The 23,437-nt window shown below is 43.2% G+C and overlaps 1 protein-coding gene across 1 annotated transcript; it reads right to left on the minus strand.

Moving 5' to 3' along the window:
• Positions 1-7,091: 7,091 nt before the first annotated feature.
• Positions 7,092-20,802, minus strand: PPIC (peptidylprolyl isomerase C). Its single transcript, XM_081231111.1, has 5 exons — positions 20,598-20,802; positions 14,135-14,248; positions 13,580-13,673; positions 10,510-10,694; positions 7,092-7,740 (listed from the first exon to the last, which is right to left on the minus strand). The coding sequence occupies exons 1-5, from the start codon at positions 20,712-20,714 to the stop codon at positions 7,612-7,614; spliced, it is 639 nt and encodes a 212-aa protein (XP_081087237.1). The 5' UTR covers positions 20,715-20,802; the 3' UTR covers positions 7,092-7,611.
• Positions 20,803-23,437: the final 2,635 nt, after the last annotated feature.

Here is a 23,437-nt window from a genome sequence, read left to right on the forward strand (position 1 = left end):
GGGTGGCCTACAGCCTGTGTTCCCATCAGCCAGCTCAGAGCTGGCTACACACTTCACAGCAGGGCCTTCAGAAACGTTTGCGGAGTTAACGACCTTGCAATCAGGATTTGTAACATCTTCCCAGATTTGTGTAATGATTTGTTACCTCCTGATTGTTCTGAAACAGTGGTTTTCTAAAGTTTGCTCACCAGTTTGATACATAGAATGGTGATGGTTTGAATGATCTCTTAAACGTCTATCCTTTACAAATGAGTTACTAAGCTAATTCAGTGATTAAAAAACCATGGTTTTGTGACATCTCAGGGCAGTGGTTTTCAAAGTTTGAACCTTGGACCAAGGTGATGCATCAGCATCACCCAAGAACTTGTTAGAAGTACACATTCTCAGGCTCTGCCCCAGACACTTGGAGAATGGGACCCAGAAATCTAACAAGCCTTCCAGGTGATTCTGATGCACAATAAAGTCTGAGAACCGCAACCCTTCATGTTGCACATTTTAAAAATATTTTAACTTTTTTAATTAAAAATACCCCTCACTACTTCTAGGAGGAGCGGGCACAAAATCAAACAATGCCAGATGGTTACTGCAGAAGGCTGATAATACCTTTAAGACACCAGCCCATCAGAAACTCAACAAAACCAATAAGGTATTTTAAATGAAATAAAAGATAAGAGGTATCTTACCCATAGAAATTATCTTCTTTTACGTAAGCTTTTATATCTGGTATCGTGGTAATTTTTTTCCATCACAGAAGGCATCATAGTGTCATTCTAAATCATTGATATCTTTAAATGTGAATCTGAGTAAACTAGAATCCTTGACTTCATGGAACTTACAGAATAATGTGATATTAGATGGGTAAATATGCCCCAAAATGTGTCATTATAAAGTGTGTTACATGCTATAAAGGAAAAATAAGGAGGTTTACTTATGTGCAGGGAAGATACCTAACTTAGGTTTGGGCAGGTCGAGAACCTTCTCTGAGGTAGTGACATTGAAGTAGAGACAAAGGATGTTGGAAGAATTAACTGGCAAGAATGGGGGAAGGGAGAGGGTGTCACAGAGACATCAGAAGCTTCCAAAGCCCAACCAAGGAGAGAGCTTCAGTCAGGGTCCCCAAGGAAAGGGGTGAGTGTAGAGGATAGTGGAGGGCTGGGGCTGGATCCCACAGGGCCCTCCTTGGGACATGACATTCAAGAGTTTGGCTTATAGCCTATGTGCAATGGGAAACAATTGACTGGTTTTACACAGGAGAGATTTGATCTATTTTATTTTTATATTTTATTTTATTTAGCTTTATTGAGGTATAATTGACAAATAATGATTTTTTATACCCATTTATATTTCTTTATCAGGCATGAAATTTTTAAAAACACGAATTAAAAAAAATCCTCCAAACAGCTCCCAGTGTCTGCACTGCATGGAAGCAGACTAGGTGCAACACTGATTGACCAGCAGAAGGAAACTAAGCTAGATTTTTCTCATTGTGGTGATAGGTTTATGCTGCTGAACTATTTCTAACTTCGTGCCTTGCTCACAAGGGTCCGGAATTTGCTCCGTAGCCAGGAACAAAGCCAAGCACAGAGAGCAAACCTATGACTTTGACCACAAAGGGCATCATGTTATTACCTAACTGGGTTTATACGTGGTGGAGCCATGTGACTGTGCAGTTTTCTCACTGAACCACATAAATCGCCCAACAAATGAGGATTCAAGTGTAAAGGTTTCCTAAGTGGATACCATGCCTTCCGCAGTACTTACGACTCGAGAGAGAGTGGTTTCTCATCACTTCTCGGGTCAAATCCACACTGCTCAGCTCAGGGCTGGGCCTCACCAACTGCCAGCAGCTTGGCACGCTCGTGACCAAGGTGTGTCCCCAAGCCAGCTGCCACTCACCACGGACACTGCCACTGAAGGCTCACCACCAATTGGGGCTTTTCTTTTACTGTTTGACACCCACATCATTTTTGCCAGTCTACTTCTATCACGCCCTTCTAACCTCAACTCAGAAAATAAAGAGGAAAAGTTTATTTTTTTTGAAAAAGGTAACAGTCTTTGAAAAAGAGTAGAAACAGTCAAAAGACAAATGCCAATGTTTAACAATATTTCTAGTCCTGAGAGAGTTTAAATACCTCATAGTATAATTGTAGGTGGGTTATTTTTGGTTACCGATTCTGAACATACTTACTGAGCATCAGTTATGCGTGAAACACTCTCTGGGGGGAGGTGAGGAGTATGATCTAATCCTTGGCCGAGAGCAACTTCCAGTCCAAGGAGGAGACGGGAGACACCCAGGAAGTAAGCAGTTAGAACACGGTGTGAGGACGTTTCCAGTGAAGGCTCGTTGAGGGAGGGATCCCAGGTACTGAGTCCTGAAGAATGGCAGGGAGCAGATAGGGTGGCGGGGGCTCAGTAGGCAGAGAGAGCAGCTTGTACAGGCTTGGAGGCAATTCAAAAGTCCTTAGGGGACTTCCTTGGTGGCGCAGTGGTTGAGGGTCCGCCTGCCGATGCAGGGGACGCGGGTTCGTGCCTCGGTCCGGGAAGATCCCACGTGCCGCGGAGAGGCTGGGCCCGTGAGCCATGGCCCCTGAACCTGCACGTCCGGAGCCTGTGCTCTGCAGCGGGAGAGGCCACAACAGTTAGAGGCCCGCGTACCGCAAAAAAAAAAAAAAAAAAAAGTCCTTAGGTCTTTATAAGAGAGGTGTACTTCCAGGACAGCAGGGATAAATCAAGTCTTGACTTTCTCTGCTCCAGGCTGACCAGTTCTTACTCCTCTCCTCAAGACATTCTGTCCCAGTGCAGGTCTTGGTGTCCAGAAGAGGCACAGGAAGGAGACCTGTGTTTTGTGTCCAGGTTGGAAGAAAAAGGTTTAGGTTTTCAAATTGAGATATCTATCCAAATGACAGGACATAATATTTACCACCTAGGACAGATGGTGACCATAGTTTTAATAGCACTTTAAAGGCCCAGTGTGCTTCAGGAAGAAAGTCCTTCACACCCTCTGAAAAAGTAATGGATGTAGAAACTTACATGACTCCTAATAAAACTTTAGAAGTAGGCAATAGAAGGGATATTGGCATGTTGAGTCCCTTCCAAATCCTCCAAATTTGTGACTCCCGAGCATTCTGATGAAACTAGTGATGGGCTTACAATTCCATTTATGGATTTTGTAATGCATTTTCTTTTGACTCTTACTATGTGTCAGATGGACTTTTTTTCCCCCCAGATGGGACTTCTGTGACTAGTCACTCTAATTCTGCCTCAGTGCCAGTTGTTTTTCCATCACTCTAGAATATCAGTAACACTAGCAAATCTGCAAGCAGGTGATGTTGTATCACACCTAACACTTAGACTTGGCCAAAATCAAGTCCATGAGATGAACTGCAGACAAGTAAAAGCCGTTATGTACTTAACAGCACCAAAATTTTCCATTACAAATACTGTTTTTACTTTTTCTTACTTAAAAAAAAAAAGTGCCTTGAGGGGCTTTGAATTTCTAAGCCTTCAAGATCAAAGATTTCTTCAGCTGCCTGAATTATAGGAATTTTGAAAAACAAAAACAAATCCTTTTCCTGCTATAAAATCCTTGCCATATTTTTGTCTTTATGTAATTCAAAACAGCTGAACTAAAAAATGAGGTTAATGAGTTCTAAAATCTCATCAGAAATGGAGTAGTCAATAATTTTGCAAGTGTCATTCTAATTAATCTGACCCAAGAATAAATTTTACTAAATTCTTATCTGATATTCCAGAAAATTGCTAAATAGCACTTAGAATTAAACAACTTGTGGCTAAGGATACCAAAATGTTTAAATTGTTTATTAAAGTGATTCAAGGCTGAATTATAATAATGTGGGCATGGCGGTCATAGCAGCCAGTGTAATTTTCCTGTGATTCCACACACACCCTTGGCTACTATGTGTCCTTTTAGCAGCATGATTGGCTAAATAGTGAGCTGTTTATTTCAAAAGCCTTTGCAGAAAACATAGACCTTTTAATAAAGCAATAGTTTATATGTAGTTATCAGTTTGCTGATGTTTTAGTATACAGCCTGACCCCCAGGATAAACTGCTTTTAGCAGGGGGGTGACATTAGCTTATTGATCATCTGGGATAACAGACACCCTGACAGTTTGCTACCTGTGCACTAGTGGTCTCAGAATTTCAGCACTTCCAAAATGAACCAATTTTTGCTTTATCACAAGAGAGATCTCATTATGTTCATACTAATGAAAAAGCTAGATGGCAAATATGGTAAAAAGTACATGTCCTTATGCATGGGGGCGTAGCAGTGGCTTATGTGCTTTCTGACATTTGAGACTTAAGGAACTTTATATGTATGAGGACATTTGTTTCCAATTTCCTCCTGTGTTACCTTTAAAAAAATTTGAATACGTTTTTTCCTAAGTATTGTATTATAAAGAAATACACTCTAGAGAAAAATTAGAAGACAAAAAAGTAAAGAAAATATAAACATGAGTTTTAAAAATCCCACCATTTGCATTTGTTTTTACGTCAATCTACATTTTGTTGATTTTGCTTTTTGAGAATGTATTTACATAATTGAGATCGTGCTGCATACAGAATTTCTACTTTTTTCTTTAAAACACATTACTCTAAGTTTTGTAGCATCAGTCTTAATGAATGCATACTACTCCTTTATAACCATTTTGGGACATTCAAGTTGCTTCCAGTATTTTGCAATCATAAACAATTCTGCAGTTCACATCTTTATACATAAAACTTTTCCAATATTGCTGTATTAGACAAAGACTTTAGGTTGTAAGTCACAAGAAATCAATTCACCCTGGCTTAAGCAAAAGAGGAACTGTATTAGCTTGCATGATTAAAAAGCTTCAGGCATGGCTAGACTTAGGGGCTCAGCAGTGTCTTCAGGAATCCATCTTCCATCTCCTGGACCAGCTTCCCTTTGTGCTGATTTCATTCTCACGCCTGCTCCTTTACCTCTTCCCATAAGAAACAGCAGCTCTGTCCTAGCATTTCCAGCAGAACTCCCACAGTTGAAGCTAATATGACTGGGGTCAAACATGTAACTCTGAGCCTGTCACTGGGGCCTGGACAAGGGAATGTTCCCACTGGCCTATAGGACCCCCTGCTCCCTTTCCCACCTCTCCCATCTGACTCCTCCACTGCCCTCACTCTGCACACCTGGACCCTTTGCTGTTTCTTTTTTTTTTTTTGCAGTACGCGGGCCTCTCGCTGTTGTGGCCTCTCCCGTTGCGGAGCACAGGCTCCGGACATGCATACTCAGTGGCCACGGCTCACCAGCCCAGCCGCTCCACGTCATGTGGGATCCTCCCGGACTGGGGCATGAACCCGTGTCCCCTGCATCGGCAGGCGGACTCTCAACCACTGCGCCACCAGGGAAGCCCCCTTTGCTGTTTCTTGAACCCACCAGTCTGCCCTTCATCCAGGGCCACTACTCTTGTCCCCTCTGCCTTGCTCACTCTTCCCCCCAATGTCCCCATGGCTTGCTGCCCCCTCACTTCCTTCAGGGACTGCCCTGATCACCTCTTCACTCTCTAGTCTCTCTCCCTGTTTCTCTTTGTGGACTTATGACTACCTGATGTTCTGTTATATATTCATGTGTTATATGTGTGAATTATTTGTCTCCTTCCATGGGAACCACGAGGGCTGGCAGTTCCATTTGCAGCTCTCTCCAGCATCTAATATTTATCAAGTGAGTTAATAAATGAGTTTGCCAGGCCAGGTATGTACCCATCTGTAGGGTCAGCCCACCCTAAGGATAAGAGATGTCTGAAAGGATGGTGTGATTCCTCAAAGAAAACAGGTGGCCATCTCCGGACCAAGGGGGACTGGTTGCCAGACTATCCAAAACATTGTCACGCTTTCAAGTTCAGATCACTGTCTACAGCAAAGTCCCAGGAGTGGGATTCCAAAGGATACGAATGTTTTGAGTTTCCTGGTATGTACTTCAACCCCCTATAAAAATCCTCCTCATAGTAGACAAAATAGTCTTAAATGCAGATCATATCATGCCCCCCCAACTTAAACCCGATAGCTCCCCACTGTACTGGGAATAAAAGAAGAGCTCTGCCCTGGCACCCCAGGCCCCAAATGCTCCATTATCAGCCTTATTCTCTGACCTCTCAGGCTGCAGCACACTGGCTTTCTCTTCTGTCCTGGAATCCACACATTCCACCTCAGGACCCTCGTGTTATCTCTCCCCTCTCTGCCTGGAAGGCCTGGATCATAGATCTGGCCTGACAGCCGCCTCTTCTCTCTCCTCAGAGCTCAGCTCAAATGTCCCCCCCATGAGACCACCCAAACAGCGCCCCTCTCCCTCACCCACACCTGAGCCTTTCCAGCAAACCTGGTGTGTTTTCTTTACAGTGTCAACACCCTTTTACTTGTTACCTCATTTATTCTGTCTTCATCACTAGAATGTAAGTTCCATGATGCCTTTTTCTCACTGTCCACTGCTGTATTCCCCAAACTCAAAACTGGTACGTGGCATGTCAAAGCCCTTTAATAAAGTTTTTTGGAAAAAAATAACAAAATGCTCTTCAGGAGGATTGTAGCAATTAACACCCCTATCAGCAGTAAGAATGCTCGTTTCATCTTATCTCTCATTGAAGTGGTTTTCTTAGAATACAGCTCAAGAGATGTAATTTTGGGGAGACGCAATGGGGCCGTTTAACAACTACCACTCCCATCTGAACAGAGATCAGGCACATTCTGGTACAGCCAGGTATGTTACAACAAGGCCCCACCAATAAGATTTTACTTTCCCATCTAGTTTAAGTACAGCCCGAATCTTCATCCCCACTATGTAAGTGAAGAAAGACTCCTTTTTGTTGCAACTGGACTCAAGGGAACTTTCTAAACATGTTACACCGAGTTAAAATTAGTGAATAATCAGCTCAAGTATTTGGGATATGGATGGGCATCATTTCTGTGCATACCCATCCCAAATTATCCAGTTGTGCTAATATTTTGACTTACAGAACCCTCACTAATCTCTCATTATTAACATTAAAATGCATATATTTTGTACATTACTTTCTGTTTTAAAGCACTTCAGGTTAAAAGAAAGTCTTGCAAAAATAATTGATCTACATAAAAAGTATTTAATATAGAGAATACCAAAGCACCTTTTATCAGGTAAAAGTCCCTGTGACATATATCAGATAATACTAATCAAATCTCCCTCTACCTGAAAAGAATTTCTGTTTGAATACAAAGTAATAAACTTCTTGTTCCCATCTTTTTTCAGACAAATCTTCAGCATCACTCAATTTGGGGGTCACAATTAATCCAGCAAAGAAATGATTGTGTTCTTCAAAAGAAAATAGCCAATACAAAGTTTTCTAGTTTAAAAACAGCACCATTGGAGGAAAGGGATATGTCTTTTAAGTGCAAAGTCCCTAAACAAGTGATTTACCAAAATTCATGCTAACTAAACTTTGAGTGGTTGCTTTCTATAACCTTCATGTGATCCGGGGTAGAAAACAGAATAAAGTTAAAAAACAAAGTAAAACAGTAACTTTTAAGAATCAACACACACACACACACACACACACACACACCCCTGGCAGGGTGTGTTCTTCTTTGTTTCCTGCCAATTGTATCACCAGTCAGCGACCTCTACCACAAAGGGTGTTTTCACATCTATCTTGCCACTGTTGATGATGGAGCAGTCAGTGAGAGGACGGTCACGCCCATCAGTTGCCTGAAGTTCTATGGAGTGGACCACTGTCTGGTGAGAGAAAAGTAGACCCATGGATCACTTCTGACCAGGAACTGTGGTGATCAAGAGGTAAAATCAATGTGAAGTCTGAAAGCCCTAGTGGGAAATAAGTTGTTTTTGCTTTTTCTATAATTACAAAAACCATGCAAGATAACTATGGAAAATTTAGTCAGGAAATTTATATAAAACAGAATAAAATTTACCCACTAGCTTGCTAATCAGAGAGCATATTTGTGTATTTCCTCTCTTCTTTTTATTAGCATTTTATATTCTAAAAAATTAGATATTTTTGCAAACATCTAGCGCTAATAAAAAGTATTTCTATTCACTTGTTACAACCCAACTTAAGAGTTAACACGGAGTTTGAGACAATTTCAACTCCACTCTATAAGAGGTCTAGGCATAAGAAAATGAGCCAGAAAGCAGATTTAGTAGTGGAGCTAGTTCTGGGTTTGCCCATTTTAAAGCTGACCCCAGCCAGTAAACTACAGGTTGAGTCTGATACTAATGTAACCCCAACCCCACAGTCGTGTAAAAGGCCCCTTTCTCTACTCCGGAAGGCTTCACAAGCTCATGGACTAATTTATGTCACATACTGGGCAAGGACTAGGCAAGTGGACTTCTGATGAGTTTCCCAAACAGCGCTGAGACAAAAATAGCAACAAAGTCTCTGAGCGCTTTGGACATGGTGTCAGCTAATCCAGTCTCTGGCTGACTTAGGTTAAGATAAAAGACCAGCATTCTTCTAATAATATCAATAATTATATTTCAAATAGATTGTGTGTGTGGGTTCATATGTGCACATGTGTACCTAAAGCAGCAGCTACACATCTGAATTACCTGTGGCACTTTAAAAACTGCTTAATGGTTAAAATGGAAATTTCTATGTTGTGTATATTTTACCACAATTTTTTAACACACTTATTCGCGGGCCCACCTCTGGAGGTTCTGGTTCTGTAAGTCTGGGGTGAGGTCCAGTGTTAATAAGGCTACCCAGACAATCTCTGGAGGGTCAGGGGATGGAAGTCAGGAGATTCTGAAAATTCCTTGAAACTATATGAAACACCCACACTTTTTTTTTTCTTATGGAGAGAAAGTTTATAGTTTTCCCTAGTTTCTCAAAGTAGTTTATGACTCATAAAATGTTAAGGACTGTTTGTCTAAGACCAGGCAGCAGATCTCCCAGGATGCATACCAGTGGTGGAAGGAGGTTGGTACACCAGGGCACCAAGACATAAGATCCAGAAGACTAGAAGAGAAACCATGACCAGAGGAAGAAAGCCCCAAATGCATACTCTTCATTTTTCTTACAGCCTAGCATTATGTTGTATTCAAAAATACTCATCAAACGAATGTTTGAATCAGTTTACATTTAAACTACTTAGAAACTGGTTAGACCCAGTGGTCAAAGCTCCAAACTGGTTTAACACATGCACGTCTATGTTTAGCGCATTTAAAAAGCAAAGTTCAATAAGAGACTTGAGGAGTGCTAGGATTCGTTACTATTTAAGAATAGATTCTTTTGAGGACATTGCGGCTTATGAAAATATAGGCACGTCCTTCACTGTGATGGGACCTAAAGTGATATATTAAGTGATAGGTATCTACCCCGTTTGCCTTTCATCCTGCTTGCTAATGAGAATTATTTGACAGCTCTGGTTGAACACCTCCTTGCCTTGTAACGGAGGTTCTGAGTCAGCCGGTTCAGTTCCTGGCCTTTTGTCAAGTAGAATCAGAATAACAGAAGTTGTGGAAGAACTGCAATGAGCATGATTGGTTTGTTTACATTTGGATGAGTTCACATGAAAACAAACAATGAAATGTGGAAGAGGGAAGGGAACCAAGGATTGTCCAGGGTTGTGTCGGGCAGACCTTATAGTTGCCAGTTGAAGAGCTGGAAGAGCATCTTCGGGCAGTTGCTAAGGAGGAGAAATGCTGGGAGTGGAAAAGAATGAGGATTTTTTAAAGTTTTTCTATGGATTATGAATTGGACCCCTTTGATATTCTTTAAGACACAGCAGCATAAACTTGAACTCTCTAGGAATTTTGGTTGTTATACCGTGTGTCATTGAAGGTGACTGTGTCTCTACTAAACCACATGGGGCTCAGGGGTTTTAAAAATATTTTATTTTGAATTGTGGTAAGAAACACAGAACATAAAATTTGCCATCTTATCCATTTCTAAGTGTACAGTTCATTAGTTTAAGCATATTCACACTATTGTGCAACTAAACTCCAGAACTTTTTCATCTTATAAAACTGAAGATCTATAGAGATACCCACTGAAACTAGCTCCCCATTTCCTCCTCCCCCCAGCCCCTGGCAACCACCATTCTGCTTTATGTTCCCATGTATTTGACTACTTTAGATACCTCATTTGAATGGAATCATACAGCCTTTTTGTGACTGGCTTATTTTCTTTAACATTCCAAAGGTTTATTCATGTTGTAGCATGTGACAGGATCTCCTTCCTTTTTAAGGCTGAATAATATTTCATTGTATGTACATATGGGATTTTATTTGGTTACTTTAAAAAGAGTTTCCACTTATTTCAAGTGTGAGATGAATTAAGTACTCAACTTCTCCCTGTCAAGTCCCCAGCTTCTACCCCAATGCTCCTAACAATTAAAAATACCACACCATATATAATTTATTCACCTTTGAAGAGGCCAGTCAGCATATAATTATGGCTCTCTAACAAGCACATTTGGAGATTAAATCACTAAGAGTACTCTCATTATAAATCTTTGAGTGAGAAAAAATAATACATCAAGTTACCATTCCATCAATGACTTTTCCAAATACCACATGTTTGCCATCCAACCAGGTGGGCTTGGTCAAGGTGATAAAGAACTGAGAGCCGTTGGTGTCAGGCCCAGCATTGGCCATGCTGACCCACCCAATGCCATAATGCTTCAGTTTGAAGTTCTCATCTGGAAATGTCTCACCATAAATGCTTATACCTGAGTGAGACAAAACAAAAAGGGGAGAGACAACAGATGTTCTATGAAAGTAAATTCTTCAAAGGGGAATATAAGCTTTGAGTAGATTGGTTAATAGAACCCTGTAGGAGGTGGGGATGGGGAAAAGATGGTCAAATATAAGGAGAAATAAAGCAGAGGATAAAATTAACTCCTTAACGGGGACTTTCCTGGAGGTCCAGTAGTTAAGATCCCATGCTTCCACTGCAGGGGGCATGGGTTAGATCCCTGGCTGGGGAACTAGGATGCTGCATGCCATGCAGTGCGGCCAAAAAAATTAAAAAAAAAAAAAAAAAAAAGAACTCCTTAAGGGAACAGGGCATCAGGGACCAAAACAAATAAACAAAAGCCTTAAGTATGACACAAGATGGGAGGATGCCCTCTGGCCTCAAACCAAGACCCAAACCCTGAACAAGCAAGTCAGTGATTTCACTCTGAAACGAGAAGGAACTGAAGGGCAGGATGACATTGTGAAGCCCGATGGAAAGGTGGATAAGCCAACCTAGTGGCTCCACCTCTGTCCTGAGGTTCAGGTCACTTGCCCTGGATCACTCCTACCTCTGCAGCCAACCAGAGTACAATACGCACTTAATATACACCCTTAGTTAATTCTCACAACAATCCTATAGAATAGGTTTTCTCATTCCCATTTTGAATGGGAAACAGAGGTTATCAAACTTGAAAACGGCAGAGTAGAACTTGAACTTCTGGCTCTAACTCTGGTTCTCTAAGCACGAAGAGCCTCAGCACTGAGAACAGCAGCGCCAGCCTGGAAGTCATTAGGCTTGATGACTTCAGGGCTCATCAGGATACAGAGGGTCACAGCAACTGGCAGCACCCAGGGAGCCAACCTTGAACGGAAGAACCAAAGGCAGGCATGGGGGCTGGAGATCAAGCACAGCAGCAGGGAGAGCAGAACACATTTTTCCTATAAAACAACAGTACAGACCATGAAAAGCATCTGCTCCATCCTCTGACACCCTGAGTGACTGTCACACCCACCTCCTCCACTGCAGGGTTCCTTATCCATTGGTGGCCAACCTTAAAGTTCTGGCTCAGTTAGCTCTTGTGTTATCTCCTTCTCACTATGCAGTACTTGTGAAGGACCAGGCAAAAATTCTACTTCCTTAAGACTTGGGTCTCACATAGGCGTTTTTCTTCATTTATATACAACCAAAACTTCTTCATAGCTAATGTAGTTAACTTTTAAAACACAATATCTAGAAAGTGTTGCAGTAGAGGAATTAGTAAGGACATTTTGTGAATCCTAATTATTTCCTTCTTAAGGTTTACATCTTGCAATATATGGCTTTTGAATGAATAACTAGATATTTTAACAACTTCACTCCTTTGTATTATTTTATACTTATCTGAGTAATTAATACAATATTTAATAATTTAAGGAAACCTGACTGTTTTTTTTTGTTTTTGTAGACTAGATCAAATATAATTCATCTTACCAAGAAAAAAAAATCCTGGCTCAGTTAGAAGGACCAGAAGTGGATACCAAAGGCAAGCCATTTATAGCTGGTTGGTAAGTGACATATGAGGTGGCCTGGCAGGAAAGTTTTGCCTACAGAGAGGTCTAGGCTAAATTTAAATGATCCAAAAGGTCCTATCTACAAAACTCATGTGAGCCCATACACACACACAGAGCAGGGAAAGCAGAAAGAGAGGGGGGCCCAGAAAAGAGGACACAGTAGAGCTCCATCACCATTCTTGCTGGGCCCCAGGCAGGGCGGTGGGGTGCCAGTCCTGAGGGGACCCATACTGGAGCTGCAGGCTTTTCCACTGAGACCCAGCTCTGCAGCAGCTGGGGTTGCTACCCTGAGCATCCTCACCAACCCCATGAAACCAAGTAACCTGAACATGTTCCTGTGCTCCATTCTACATTCCCATACCCAGCAGCATTTCTGCAGGGACTAAAAGTAATCCTCCTGAAGTGTCTGGCAAATCCAAACATTTAATGGCAGCCATTTTGTTATTTAAAAAATTGCAATAAACATAAAATTAACAACAGTGCTTGAAAATGGCTTGTTTCTTTAAAAAGTTAGCAATTTAATATCCACCAAAACCAGTATTTGCTGAATTAAAAATCTTAAACCTGAAGTAAATTTAAATTCTGTGTGGTTATATACTGTGTGTGTGTTCAGGAACTCACTACATTTCTGAGGAAAAATAGTCCAGGGAGCTGGGTAGCTGGAATCCTCAATGAGAAACAATAAGCTCAGAGATACTTAAACTCTATAAATTGAATTATTTGTACTTTATAGAATTCTAACTTTGTTGATAAAAATTAATGTATACTGTAATTTTGACAAGTTGTCTATTAACTTTTTTGTTATTGAAAAAGCTGACAATAAAAATGAAAGAATTTTGAAGGAAGGAGGTAAATTCACCTATAATCCTGCCACCTAAATACCAGCCTCGTAATTCTGGCATGATGTCCCCAGACCCCCTCCACCAATGTGCCCATCTGCAGCTGGCTGCCACCCCAGGGTACACAGTTTTTCAGTCTACCTTTCCTTGCTATGACAGACATCTTTCTGTATTGCTACATACCAGAAGTCTAGGATTTTAAGCACTGCAAAACAGCCTACTAAATGAATATATCTCCACTACAGAAAGATAATGAACACCAAAGCAATACTGTTAAAAATTAGGAGGCCTCACTCATTCACACCTACCAAGATTTTGTTAGATAAGGCCCCCCACCCCAACTCAATCCTTCTTGAAAAATTAGTCTGGTTGTCTTTATGACTTTGTTCCTTAAATCTGGGAATTCAATATGCTGGGTAAATACATCATCTTAATCTTAGGTTTCACCTGGGTAAGCAGGAAAGGAAAAATGTTAGAGAAAACGTTACCGCCAGTGCCATCTCCACTGGTGAAGTCTCCTCCTTGAATCATGAAATCTTTGATGACGCGATGAAATTTGCTTCCTCTATATCCATATCCTTTCTAAAGAGAGTATGTCAATTGAATACACAAGTAGATATAACCCATACTGTAAGATAAACCCCAGTGTTTATCTGGAAATGACAAAATGAGAAAATTACACAAAATATCTACAGAACTAGATTAGGTGCCTGCAATAATTTACTGATAGAAATTTATCATTAGCTGACTGAAAAGTAAATACATAAACTATAGAGGTAAAGTATTAACCTGCACAAGTAAAAAGAGAGAAGTCTGCATTTTCACTTGATGACTGTTTCCTGTCAGTTTCTAGAACCCTGAGGAAACTGAAGGCTTGAAGAATAGCGATTTTCTAGGAAAATAAAGTAAAGTATTGTTAGATGTCTCAGGTTCATCTCATCTACTAATTTAATACTTATTTTCCCAGAATACATCTTTACATTTGGCTTAAAAGAAGGAAGATCTACTTCTGCGCAGTTAAAGGGAATAAAACTGAGATATACCTCTCCTGTTGCCAGTGCGACAAAATTTTCCACAGTCTTGGGCACAACTTTTCCAAAGAGGCCAATCACAATTCTGCCAACATCTTTATCTCCAATCCTCACATCAAAGAAGACCTGCGTGTGGTTGAAAGGCAGAGCAGAAGGTTATAATGTGAAAAAGCCACAATACAAGGTAAGGGAACATGATAATCTGAGAACTGATCCACATGCAAGGGCCCTGCCCACCAGTATTTTATAAAGGAGCATGAAGGAGCTATTTTATGAAGGAGCATGATATAAATTAAAGGAGCTCTGAAACCATCTTGTGGGTGCATTTCACTCACAAATATTCATTCACCAAACAGTTACGGAGCACCACCTCTAGGCCAGGCACTGTACTAGGAACTGGGTTTAAAGTTGGACTCAATATTGTCAGAGTCAGCCAGTAATGTCTTCAAGAATTCCTCTCCCCTCCACAACCCAGACCAGCACTGCTCTGGCCTCCTGTTTCCTAGCTCTGCGGACACGGGTTAGAGTGGAGACTGTTGGTCTTCTGAGGGGTAATGCTCTCCAGTCTTGGCAGGAGGGAAAAAAATGGTGAGGAGAGAAACAGTCTAACCATCCAGATTTATTTTTTTGTAACTTTGAGCAGTGCTAAATGAGTTCTCAGTAGACATCTGCTGTCAAGGGGACAGTGAAAGATTATCACAACACACAACACTCCTCCAGAAGGCCTGCCACTCACGTCCAGACACACTAAGGCACCAGGGCCACAGCTGCACCCAAAGTACAACAAACATTACACTCAGGTCCTGACAGAACCATTTACCCTGTAAACTCAGACACCAAATTCAGTCATCATGTCCCCAAAGTTGCACATGTACAATGTGTCCTTACTCTGTCACAACAGTTTAGAACAGAAAAGAGCAAGCACACATCCCGAAGTGAGTCACTATTTTTTTGCAGATAAACTTTAAAAGCTCTCTTGGACTTTTTAAAAACTGTTTCATCTGAAATGAAATTACATACGTCTTGCTTCACAAATCACTGTGTTGAGATGATTTTGAGATAGAATGCTTGAAAAGGCCATGGAGTCAAAGGGCATTCTATTAGCGAGTTTAGATTATATGAACCAATTTACTGTTTGAATGGGTAAAAAAGACATTCAAGAGATGGCTTTAAAAAATATAAGAAGGGTTGTCAAAGAGAAAAGATGTCGTATAGTTTAGAAAAATCACAAAGTAAAGACTGTCAAGCTTTAGTTCAAGACAAGAGCTTCTGTCAATACATCAGGACGTCTGTCACAGGATGATGTGGTATTTTGCAATTTTACATGGCCAAAGCAGCAAAGACTGTATTATTATTTATATGGTAAAACTTCACAGAATGCACAGAAGACGGTGCCCTTGAGATTGGGCAGTGCAGTGGAGTAGGACAATTCAGGAAGCTGCATTAACACCCACAGGAGCCCAGAATGCAGAGCTGGGGTCAAAGAGAAGCAGGTTCTCCAAAGGGATTTCTGAACCAAGGAGTAAATTCAATAACAGGCAATAATGAAGCAGCACCGGCACAAGAATTGGGTATGTAATCGTAAAGAAGCACCGTATAAGACACTAGAAAAGCCTATCAGACTTTTAAAATAAAGAAGAGGAAATAAAGCCTGTGAACACTTCAACAGCAAAGAGAATCAAATGTGGGAGGGCAGCATAAGAAGATGAAGAAAAAGTGTCACCCAGCGTAACTCTTCAGTAACAATCTTATTTTCTTACACGCAGCCTAGCACACATATTAATATGATTTTTTTCCAAACCACAGCATCCTTCAACTTCATGCATGATGGCAAGAAAATATAGCAGTTTTCCTGACTCTAATGGAAATGATGAAATCAAATCTTATTGTCAACAAGTACTTGTCAAAGATCCATGCAGAAGGCAGCGTGAGGGTACAAGCTACTGGAGGGAGTCCCTGTCCTAAGGGAGCTTATGTAAACAGGCCAAGTAAACGAACAACCATAGCACAAGGCCCCAGGTTACACATGCCCCAAGAACACCGTACACCCCCTGTTCTGGAGGAATGTTAAGGCTGAAGGAAGGCATCCTGCGAAGGTGTGATGGGAGGCAGGCCTGGAAGGAGGGGAGCAGCCTCCAGGGACAAGGATGGGCAGTTCTTTCTGGGACCAAAGCACTGAGGCAGGAAAAGTGATCCATGTGCAGAGAAGCAACACAGCCCTTCTGACCGCAACCGGCTGGGAAGGGAGACTCACCAGTTCCAGAGTCAAAGGAAGGATGCCAGCTAAGAGATCCAGCTTTCGTTAGGCAACACTAGGAGCATGAAAGACAAAATTTCAATTTGAGGCTGCGTTCCCTTGGACTGCGATTTATGATGACTACGGCTCTGTCTAGGCAGGGACCCCTTAAGGGGTAGAAACGGTGTTTTCAGATTCCCAGTGCTCTGCACAGTGTCAGCTCACGCAGGTACTCACAAAATCCTAAATAGTTCAATGCCAGTTGATACTAAATGAGGACCAGGGCGCACACACACCTAGACAGAGGGTGAAGGTGGGCCCAGGGTGGCTGCCAGGCAAACCCTCTCACCCTGAGATCGTCTGTGACTTTGCTGCGTGTCCTTGGGAACAGGCCCCGTGCTAGACAAGGGGTGGGGCTGCAAAGTCCCTAACCTCCTGGAGCTTACCGTCCCGCAGAACAGAAAGCACATAGATACTCGCTATAATATAATGGGAAGTCAGGTTTCATGAGAAGATATGTACAGATAAAATGTCACGGTTAGAGGTGATGATTATCTGGAGATCAGGGCAGGCTTCCTGGAAAAGGTGGCACTTGAATTCCATGTTGCACTTCAGGAGCTGGCCCCTCAGTCACTCCTTTTTTCCCTTGAGGCTGCCCTTGAAAGTCATCTGAAAATTACGGGGGGACTTCCCTGGTGGTGCAGTGGTTAAGAATCCGCCTGCCAATACAGGGGACACGGGTTCGAGCCCTGGTCCGGGAAGATCCCGCATGCCGTGGAGCAACTAAGTCCGTGTGCCACTGAGCCTGTGCTCTAGAGCCCGTGAGCCACAACTACTGAGCCCATGTGCCATAACTACGGGAGCCCACATGCCTAGAGTCTGTGCTCCACAACAAGAGAAGCCACTGCAATGAGAAGCCCGCACACTGTAACGAAGAGTAGCCCCTGCTCGCTGCAACTGGAGAAAGCCCACGCGCAGCAACGAAGACCCAATGCAGCCAAAAATAAGTAAGTAAATAAATTTATTTTTTTTAATTACAGGGCACTGGAGGTGGGGAAAGACAGGGGAAGAGGCAAGAGGCACCCACATAGCCTGCCCCAAACCCTTGTAGAGTTAATCCTGCTTCCATTTCCAAAGTAACTGGGGAAGACACCAAGTACACGAGCTGTGAGGTCCAGGAAACCGTTCTCAAACCAGCTCCACCACTAACTGGCCATGGGACCTTGGGCAGCTCTGAGCTCCTGTTCCTCATCTGTACCCAGATGATGATTCCTCTCAGGGCTGCACTGCCACAGGAGGATTAATAAGATAACACAAATAACACTAGCAATTGACCTCTTTAATCAGGAACTTCAATCAGGGCTAAGCATTTTACATGCTTTATCACATCTAATATGCAAAACCCTGCAGGTAGGTATTATTTCTCTTTCCACTTACAGAGGAAATAGAAATGGAATAGAGGAGGAGCCTCAGACGTTAGGTAACTTGCTGTCACCCCAGCTGAAGCCTCTTGGCCACTCCAAGAGCTGCAGAAAGTGCCAGCAAACTGTGACACGAGTGCAGCTGGAAAGATGGCAGCAGTATTTTCTACAGTCTCGGTGCCTGAGCCGGCACAGAGCCCATGGCATCTGCTGGAAAGGGCAGGGCTGCAAACACTAATTCGGTGGATTTTGAGACCAGTGAGCTGGAGCCCCAACCTGAGGCTCCATGGCTGGGCAGGAGGCTGAGGTGTCGGGCTGGCAGCAGGATTCATGGACAAGGTGAGTGTCATTAAAGGGCCCTGGGGGGGGAATAGCACTTCACACCTCTCATTTACAGATTCCTGTTTTTAAACAAAATCAGAGGAAAAGGTAAAGACTGCTGGGGAAAACAATACACTAGAGTGATGGCCAATTAATCTACTTTTCCACACTCAGAGAAATCATTTTTTAATGTTTCCACTTTCCAATAGATTAGTTGTTTTAAAATGTCCACTGAAAAAGTAATTCAACAGAGTTGAAACTGTGGAAGAACATGCCTACACAGTTTTTAGAATGTAATGACAAATGGGGTGGGAAAAAAGGAGGTACATTGAGTGACTATTCCAAAAGCAGAGTCCTGAAAACTCCCTCAGTGACAGCGCCCTGGACTTGGGGTTAAGATGCCCCAACTCTTCCCCTCTTGCAGCCACCAGCTTCCTCCCCTCTCCTCGAGGTTCCCAACTGCAGCTCCACACTCCCAGAGACTGTTATTACTGATGACTTGCTCTGGGGTGGTCTCTGCACTGGTAGGTCTAAAAGCTTCCCAGGTAAGCCTGTTCCCAAATACTATAGGTGACGTTCTCACAGTAACAAATTATTTGTTGCATATCTGAAATTCACATCTCACTGGGCATCCTGTATTTCATCTGACAGTCCTACTCCCTTTCTCTCACCCTTATCTAAACAGTCAGCAAGTCCTGTTAGTTACACTTCAAAAGTCGATTTCTAGTCCCTCCCTGGCTCCCCATTTCCACCATTACCCCCCCTAATCCAAGCCACCACCATCCAGATTCTGACCTGGAGCCCTGAAGACCTCTTAGTTCACTCTCCACTGAACAACCACAGTAATTGTTTAAAAGTATATATGAGATCTTGTCAATCCCATGCTTAAAACCATTCAGCAGCTATAACTGCACTTAGAATAAGACCTCAAATTATAAGAATAATTGCCTTAAAACCTATACTCCAAACTGTGGCCCGGAAGGCACTACCTGATCTTGCTGCGGCTCACCCCCTAACCTCATCTCAAGCCACTCCCCCTCTCATCCCTGGGCTGAAGCCACACCATCCTTTCTCCATCCTCTGAACATACGATGGCTTTTCTGTCTGGAGGCCTTGCATATGCAGTTCCCTTTGCCTTCTAAGTCTTTGCCAGGCTTTTTTTTTTTTCTTTTTTTCTTACCCTTCAGGTATTTTAAAATGTCACCCAATCTATTTCCGGGTTTATTTCCTTCATCATTTCATCCCTTTATGAATTTTATGTTTAAGGCTTATCCCATGAGACCCAAATAGTATCTGAAGATTGAAAGAACCCCCCCCACTTCCCTCCCTTCAGCTATGTGGCCTTGTATAAGCCGTTTCCCAAAGCTAGATAAGCCCCAAAGATCAAGGGGCTGGGAAGAGAATCAGTGCTCAAAGCCAGCAAGCTCAGTTTATCACCGCACATACCCCGCAGCACGGCCTTTCTGTTCACTCTTAGGCTACATCAGATGTTGGGCTGAACCTCCCCCGCCCCTTGTCCTCCCCCCTCCTCGGGTGGGGTGTGTGGTAGAGGATTTAAGCATCCAACAGTATCATTTCTACTGGCAGACACCGGACCGATTGCTAAGACCACCTGCAGCTGCCCCTCCTTCCAGATTCCAAGACACCCCTGCCACTGGGTTTTCTAGAAGTGGTCATCAAGGGCCCCAAATCATCCCCTCCCTCCCTCCCTCTATCTCTCCCTGCACCCTCCCATTATCCTCTAACCTTGGCTAAATATGGTGGGAAAAGACCTGAAGCTGTAAAGACCCAGTCTATGGCAGATGTCCCCCCACCGCACCCCCCAATCGTGATCAAAAGGCTGGCCTCAGTTATACAGGAGCCGCCTGTGCCGTGCTAGCACCTTCCCCAAGCCCTGGGGTCCACCCACCGGCCGCAATTGTCTGAAAAGCGCACCTCTCCCTCCCCGGGGAGGACGGTCGTTCCTAAATACAGGAAAAGGAGGATAGCCCTTGGTTTCAGCAAGGCCACGTAACGCCTGCCCCGACCCCACCGCGACAGGGGCTGGACCTGGGATCTGCCAGGTCAGGTGACACCCGCGGCGGGCGGCCCAGCTGCAACCCCTCCGCTCGCAACGCGTCTCCTCCGCCCGTCCCCGTCCCTCCCGCATTCTTCCTGCTTCTATTCCCTAGTCCCCGCCGAGGCGAAGGAAGTACTCGGCGGTCTCCTTCCTGAAGAAAGGGCCCGCCGGTTCCGGAAGCTTCTCCCAACTCCCAGGCAAAGTTCAGACAGCCGGCGGCGGGGGCGGCGGACTCGGCCCAGCGCCCCCAAGGTCTCCGGGAGAGCGCGGCCCCCCGCGCGCGGGCAGCCTCCTGCCACCTAGCCCCCCGGCCGCCTCCCGTCCTCTGCGCCCGGGAAGCCCCCTCCTCGCCGCCCCTGACCCTGAGGTTCCAGTCCCCAAAGCTCTCCCATCCCCTCGGCCAGCACGAGGGGAAACTGCTGCCCGCCGCCCGGTCACCTTGGCCGTCACCGAAGGGCCTCGCTTGCGGACGCCTGACGCTCCCGCAGAAGGTACGAGAACGCTGAGCCCCACGCAAAGCACGAGAGGTAGCAGCAGCCGGGGACCCGGGCCCATCGTGAGCGGTGGCAGCGGGGGCAGAGCCTCGGGCGCAACCTCAGGCTCCGGGACCGCTGGTGGGACTCTCGGCCGGCTGCGCCTGCGCGCTCCCGGTTCGGGGCGGGGGTGATGGGGATGGGGCAGTCTGGGCAGGCCCGGAACCGAGGGCGCCTCCTCCCAAGTTCAGCCCAGCGACCCGAGCTAGGGACTCGGAGAGGCGCGCCACGGAGGGCGCAGCCAAATCCAACCACACAGAGGCTGCTCTGGGCGCCGGGATCCGGAGCAAGCCAGCGCTGCTCGGGTGCTGCGGGCTCGGCCCGGACCCGAGAGCTGAGGGGTGCGCGCTGGGGTATCGCCAGAAACTTACAGGGTAGACGCGTATTAAACCTGATGGAAAGTCGAGGACTCTCCGGGCTCCGGGTCCTCCTGGCAACTTGCGCGCCGCAGGGCAGGGGACTATGCGGACGGGTCCCGGTCTGTGACCGCAGCTGCCCTTGGAGCAGCCTCCGCCGCGCCTGCCAGGTTCCAATGTTCCATCAGAGGCTTTAGCTAAGTTTTGGACGCCTCTCAGAACTCTGGGACCCCGGATGTTTCGACTCGATTACACATGATGAATGACCTCTCATTGAGATGATTCAAGTTGGGGATATAATTTTTACAAATTTAAGAATTATGTTTAGGAAAGTTATTTAATGACATGGGGAAATGCTCATATTTTTAAATGGAAAACTCAGTTTGAAAAATCACATAGAAATTCGGATGTCAACTATGAAAATAAATGTATAAAGGCATTTTTAAAATGGAGAGAACTGTACCAAAACATTTACAGTAGCTATGGTGATAGAATAGATAGGTTTTTGTTTTCTTTGTAATTTTCTGATTTCCCAGATGTTCTCCATTGAGCATGTAAGTATTTTATAATCAGGACAGTGTTGTTTTTTTGCATTAGAACTTCAAAGAACTTTTTTATTTTAGTGTAATAGCTCCAAAATTAACTGCAAATTAATAATAGTATTCTCTTGATTTTCTTAGGGGCTAGTGCCATGACTTTCGAGACAAGATTTTACTCGGGTAAGCAGATAGGATTCCTATGTATAACTAAGTGTAGATCTCAAATTACCCTGGAACCTTCCAGTGTACACAAAGAGTAACCACCACTTTTCAGGGTTGGGCAGAACACTTCTGAACTATTTTGATGTTTCAGCCCAGTGAAGGATCTAATGGCTTTCCTTATCACCTTCACCCCGCATAAAGAGGGAGTCCCCCTTTCGTAGCAAGCTAAGGGTATCACAGGGCTTATGCCTGTATTTATTCCTTTTGATTCAGATCTAGTACAATGTCTGGTGTATCGTGATTTCTCAATAAATATTTGTTCAGTGAGTGACTGTGTCTACTTTTTAAAACTTTTATTGGGAAGATTAATACAAATAAAGAAAAGTGCACAAAATGTAAATGTACAAATCAACGAATTATCACAAAGCAAATGCAGCTAGAACCCCACCCATCTAAAGAAATGAAATATTCACCAGCTCTCTAGAAACTCCTCTTGTACCCACTCCCAACTACTAACACCTTCTTCTCCCTAAATTAACCACAATTCTGACTTCTTCCAATATGGTTTAGTTTTGTTTTAACTTTGTGTGAATGGAATCTTATGTATTCTTTTGCTCAAATTTGTTTGTGAAATTCATCCACGTTTTTGGGTGTAGCTATTTTGGTTCATAACACAAGCTAGGGGTCGAATTTTTTTTTCCATATGAATTCCACTTGTCTCAGCATAATTTATTGAAAAGTGTCTTCTTTACTTACTGCTCTGTAGTGCTACTTCTGTCATGGAACAAGTGTCCCTACATTCATGGGTCTGTTTGTGGGCCCTTTTTTCTGTCCCACTGGCATATTTGTCTATCTTTGTGCCATACCACATTGTCTTAATGAAAATAGCCTTATAGTAAGTCTTCATTTTTAGTAGTATAAGTCTCAGCACTTTGTATAACAGATTTTTGGCTATTCTTGACCCTTTCTGTGGTCATATAAACTTGAGTTCATTTCAGCTTGTCAGTTCCCATAAACTGGGATTTTGATTGGAATTGCATTGCATGTATACATCATTTTGGAAAGACCTGGCATATTTGTAATATTGAGTCTTCCAGTTCATGAATGTGTCATATTCCTCCATTTATTTAGATCTTCTTTAATTTCTCTCAGTAAGATTTCATAAGGTCTTACACATGTTAGATTGATTTCAAGGTGTTTGGTTTTTGTTTTGTTTTTTGCTATTATAAATTATATCTTTTTAAACACTTATTTTCCTGTTTTTTGGTATTACATCATAGGAAAATAAATTTTGTTTATTAATCTTGAATAGACCAGTTTGTTAAACTTATTAATTCTAATATTTTATCTGTGAATTATTTAAGATTTTCTACAGAGACAACTATATGATTCATATAGTTGATAATGATAGTTTTACTTCTTCCTTTCTAATCTTTATACCTTTTATTTCTTTTTCTTGCCTTATTGCACGGCCAGGACCTTCAGTACAAAACGAAGTGACAATAGGGTGAGTCCTTGTTTTTTGGATTAAATTTTGCCCCCAAAAGGGTATTTTGAAGTCCTAAACCCCAGTAGCTGTGAATGTGACCCTATTTCCAAATAGGGTTTTTTTGCAGATGTAATCAAGTTAAGATGAGATCATACTGGAGTAGGTTGGCCCTACTGCAATATGACTGGTGTCCTTGTAA

This window comes from Mesoplodon bidens (assembly GCF_964165515.1).
Source record: "Mesoplodon bidens genome assembly, chromosome: 4".
Classification (NCBI taxonomy): domain Eukaryota; kingdom Metazoa; phylum Chordata; class Mammalia; order Artiodactyla; family Ziphiidae; genus Mesoplodon; species Mesoplodon bidens.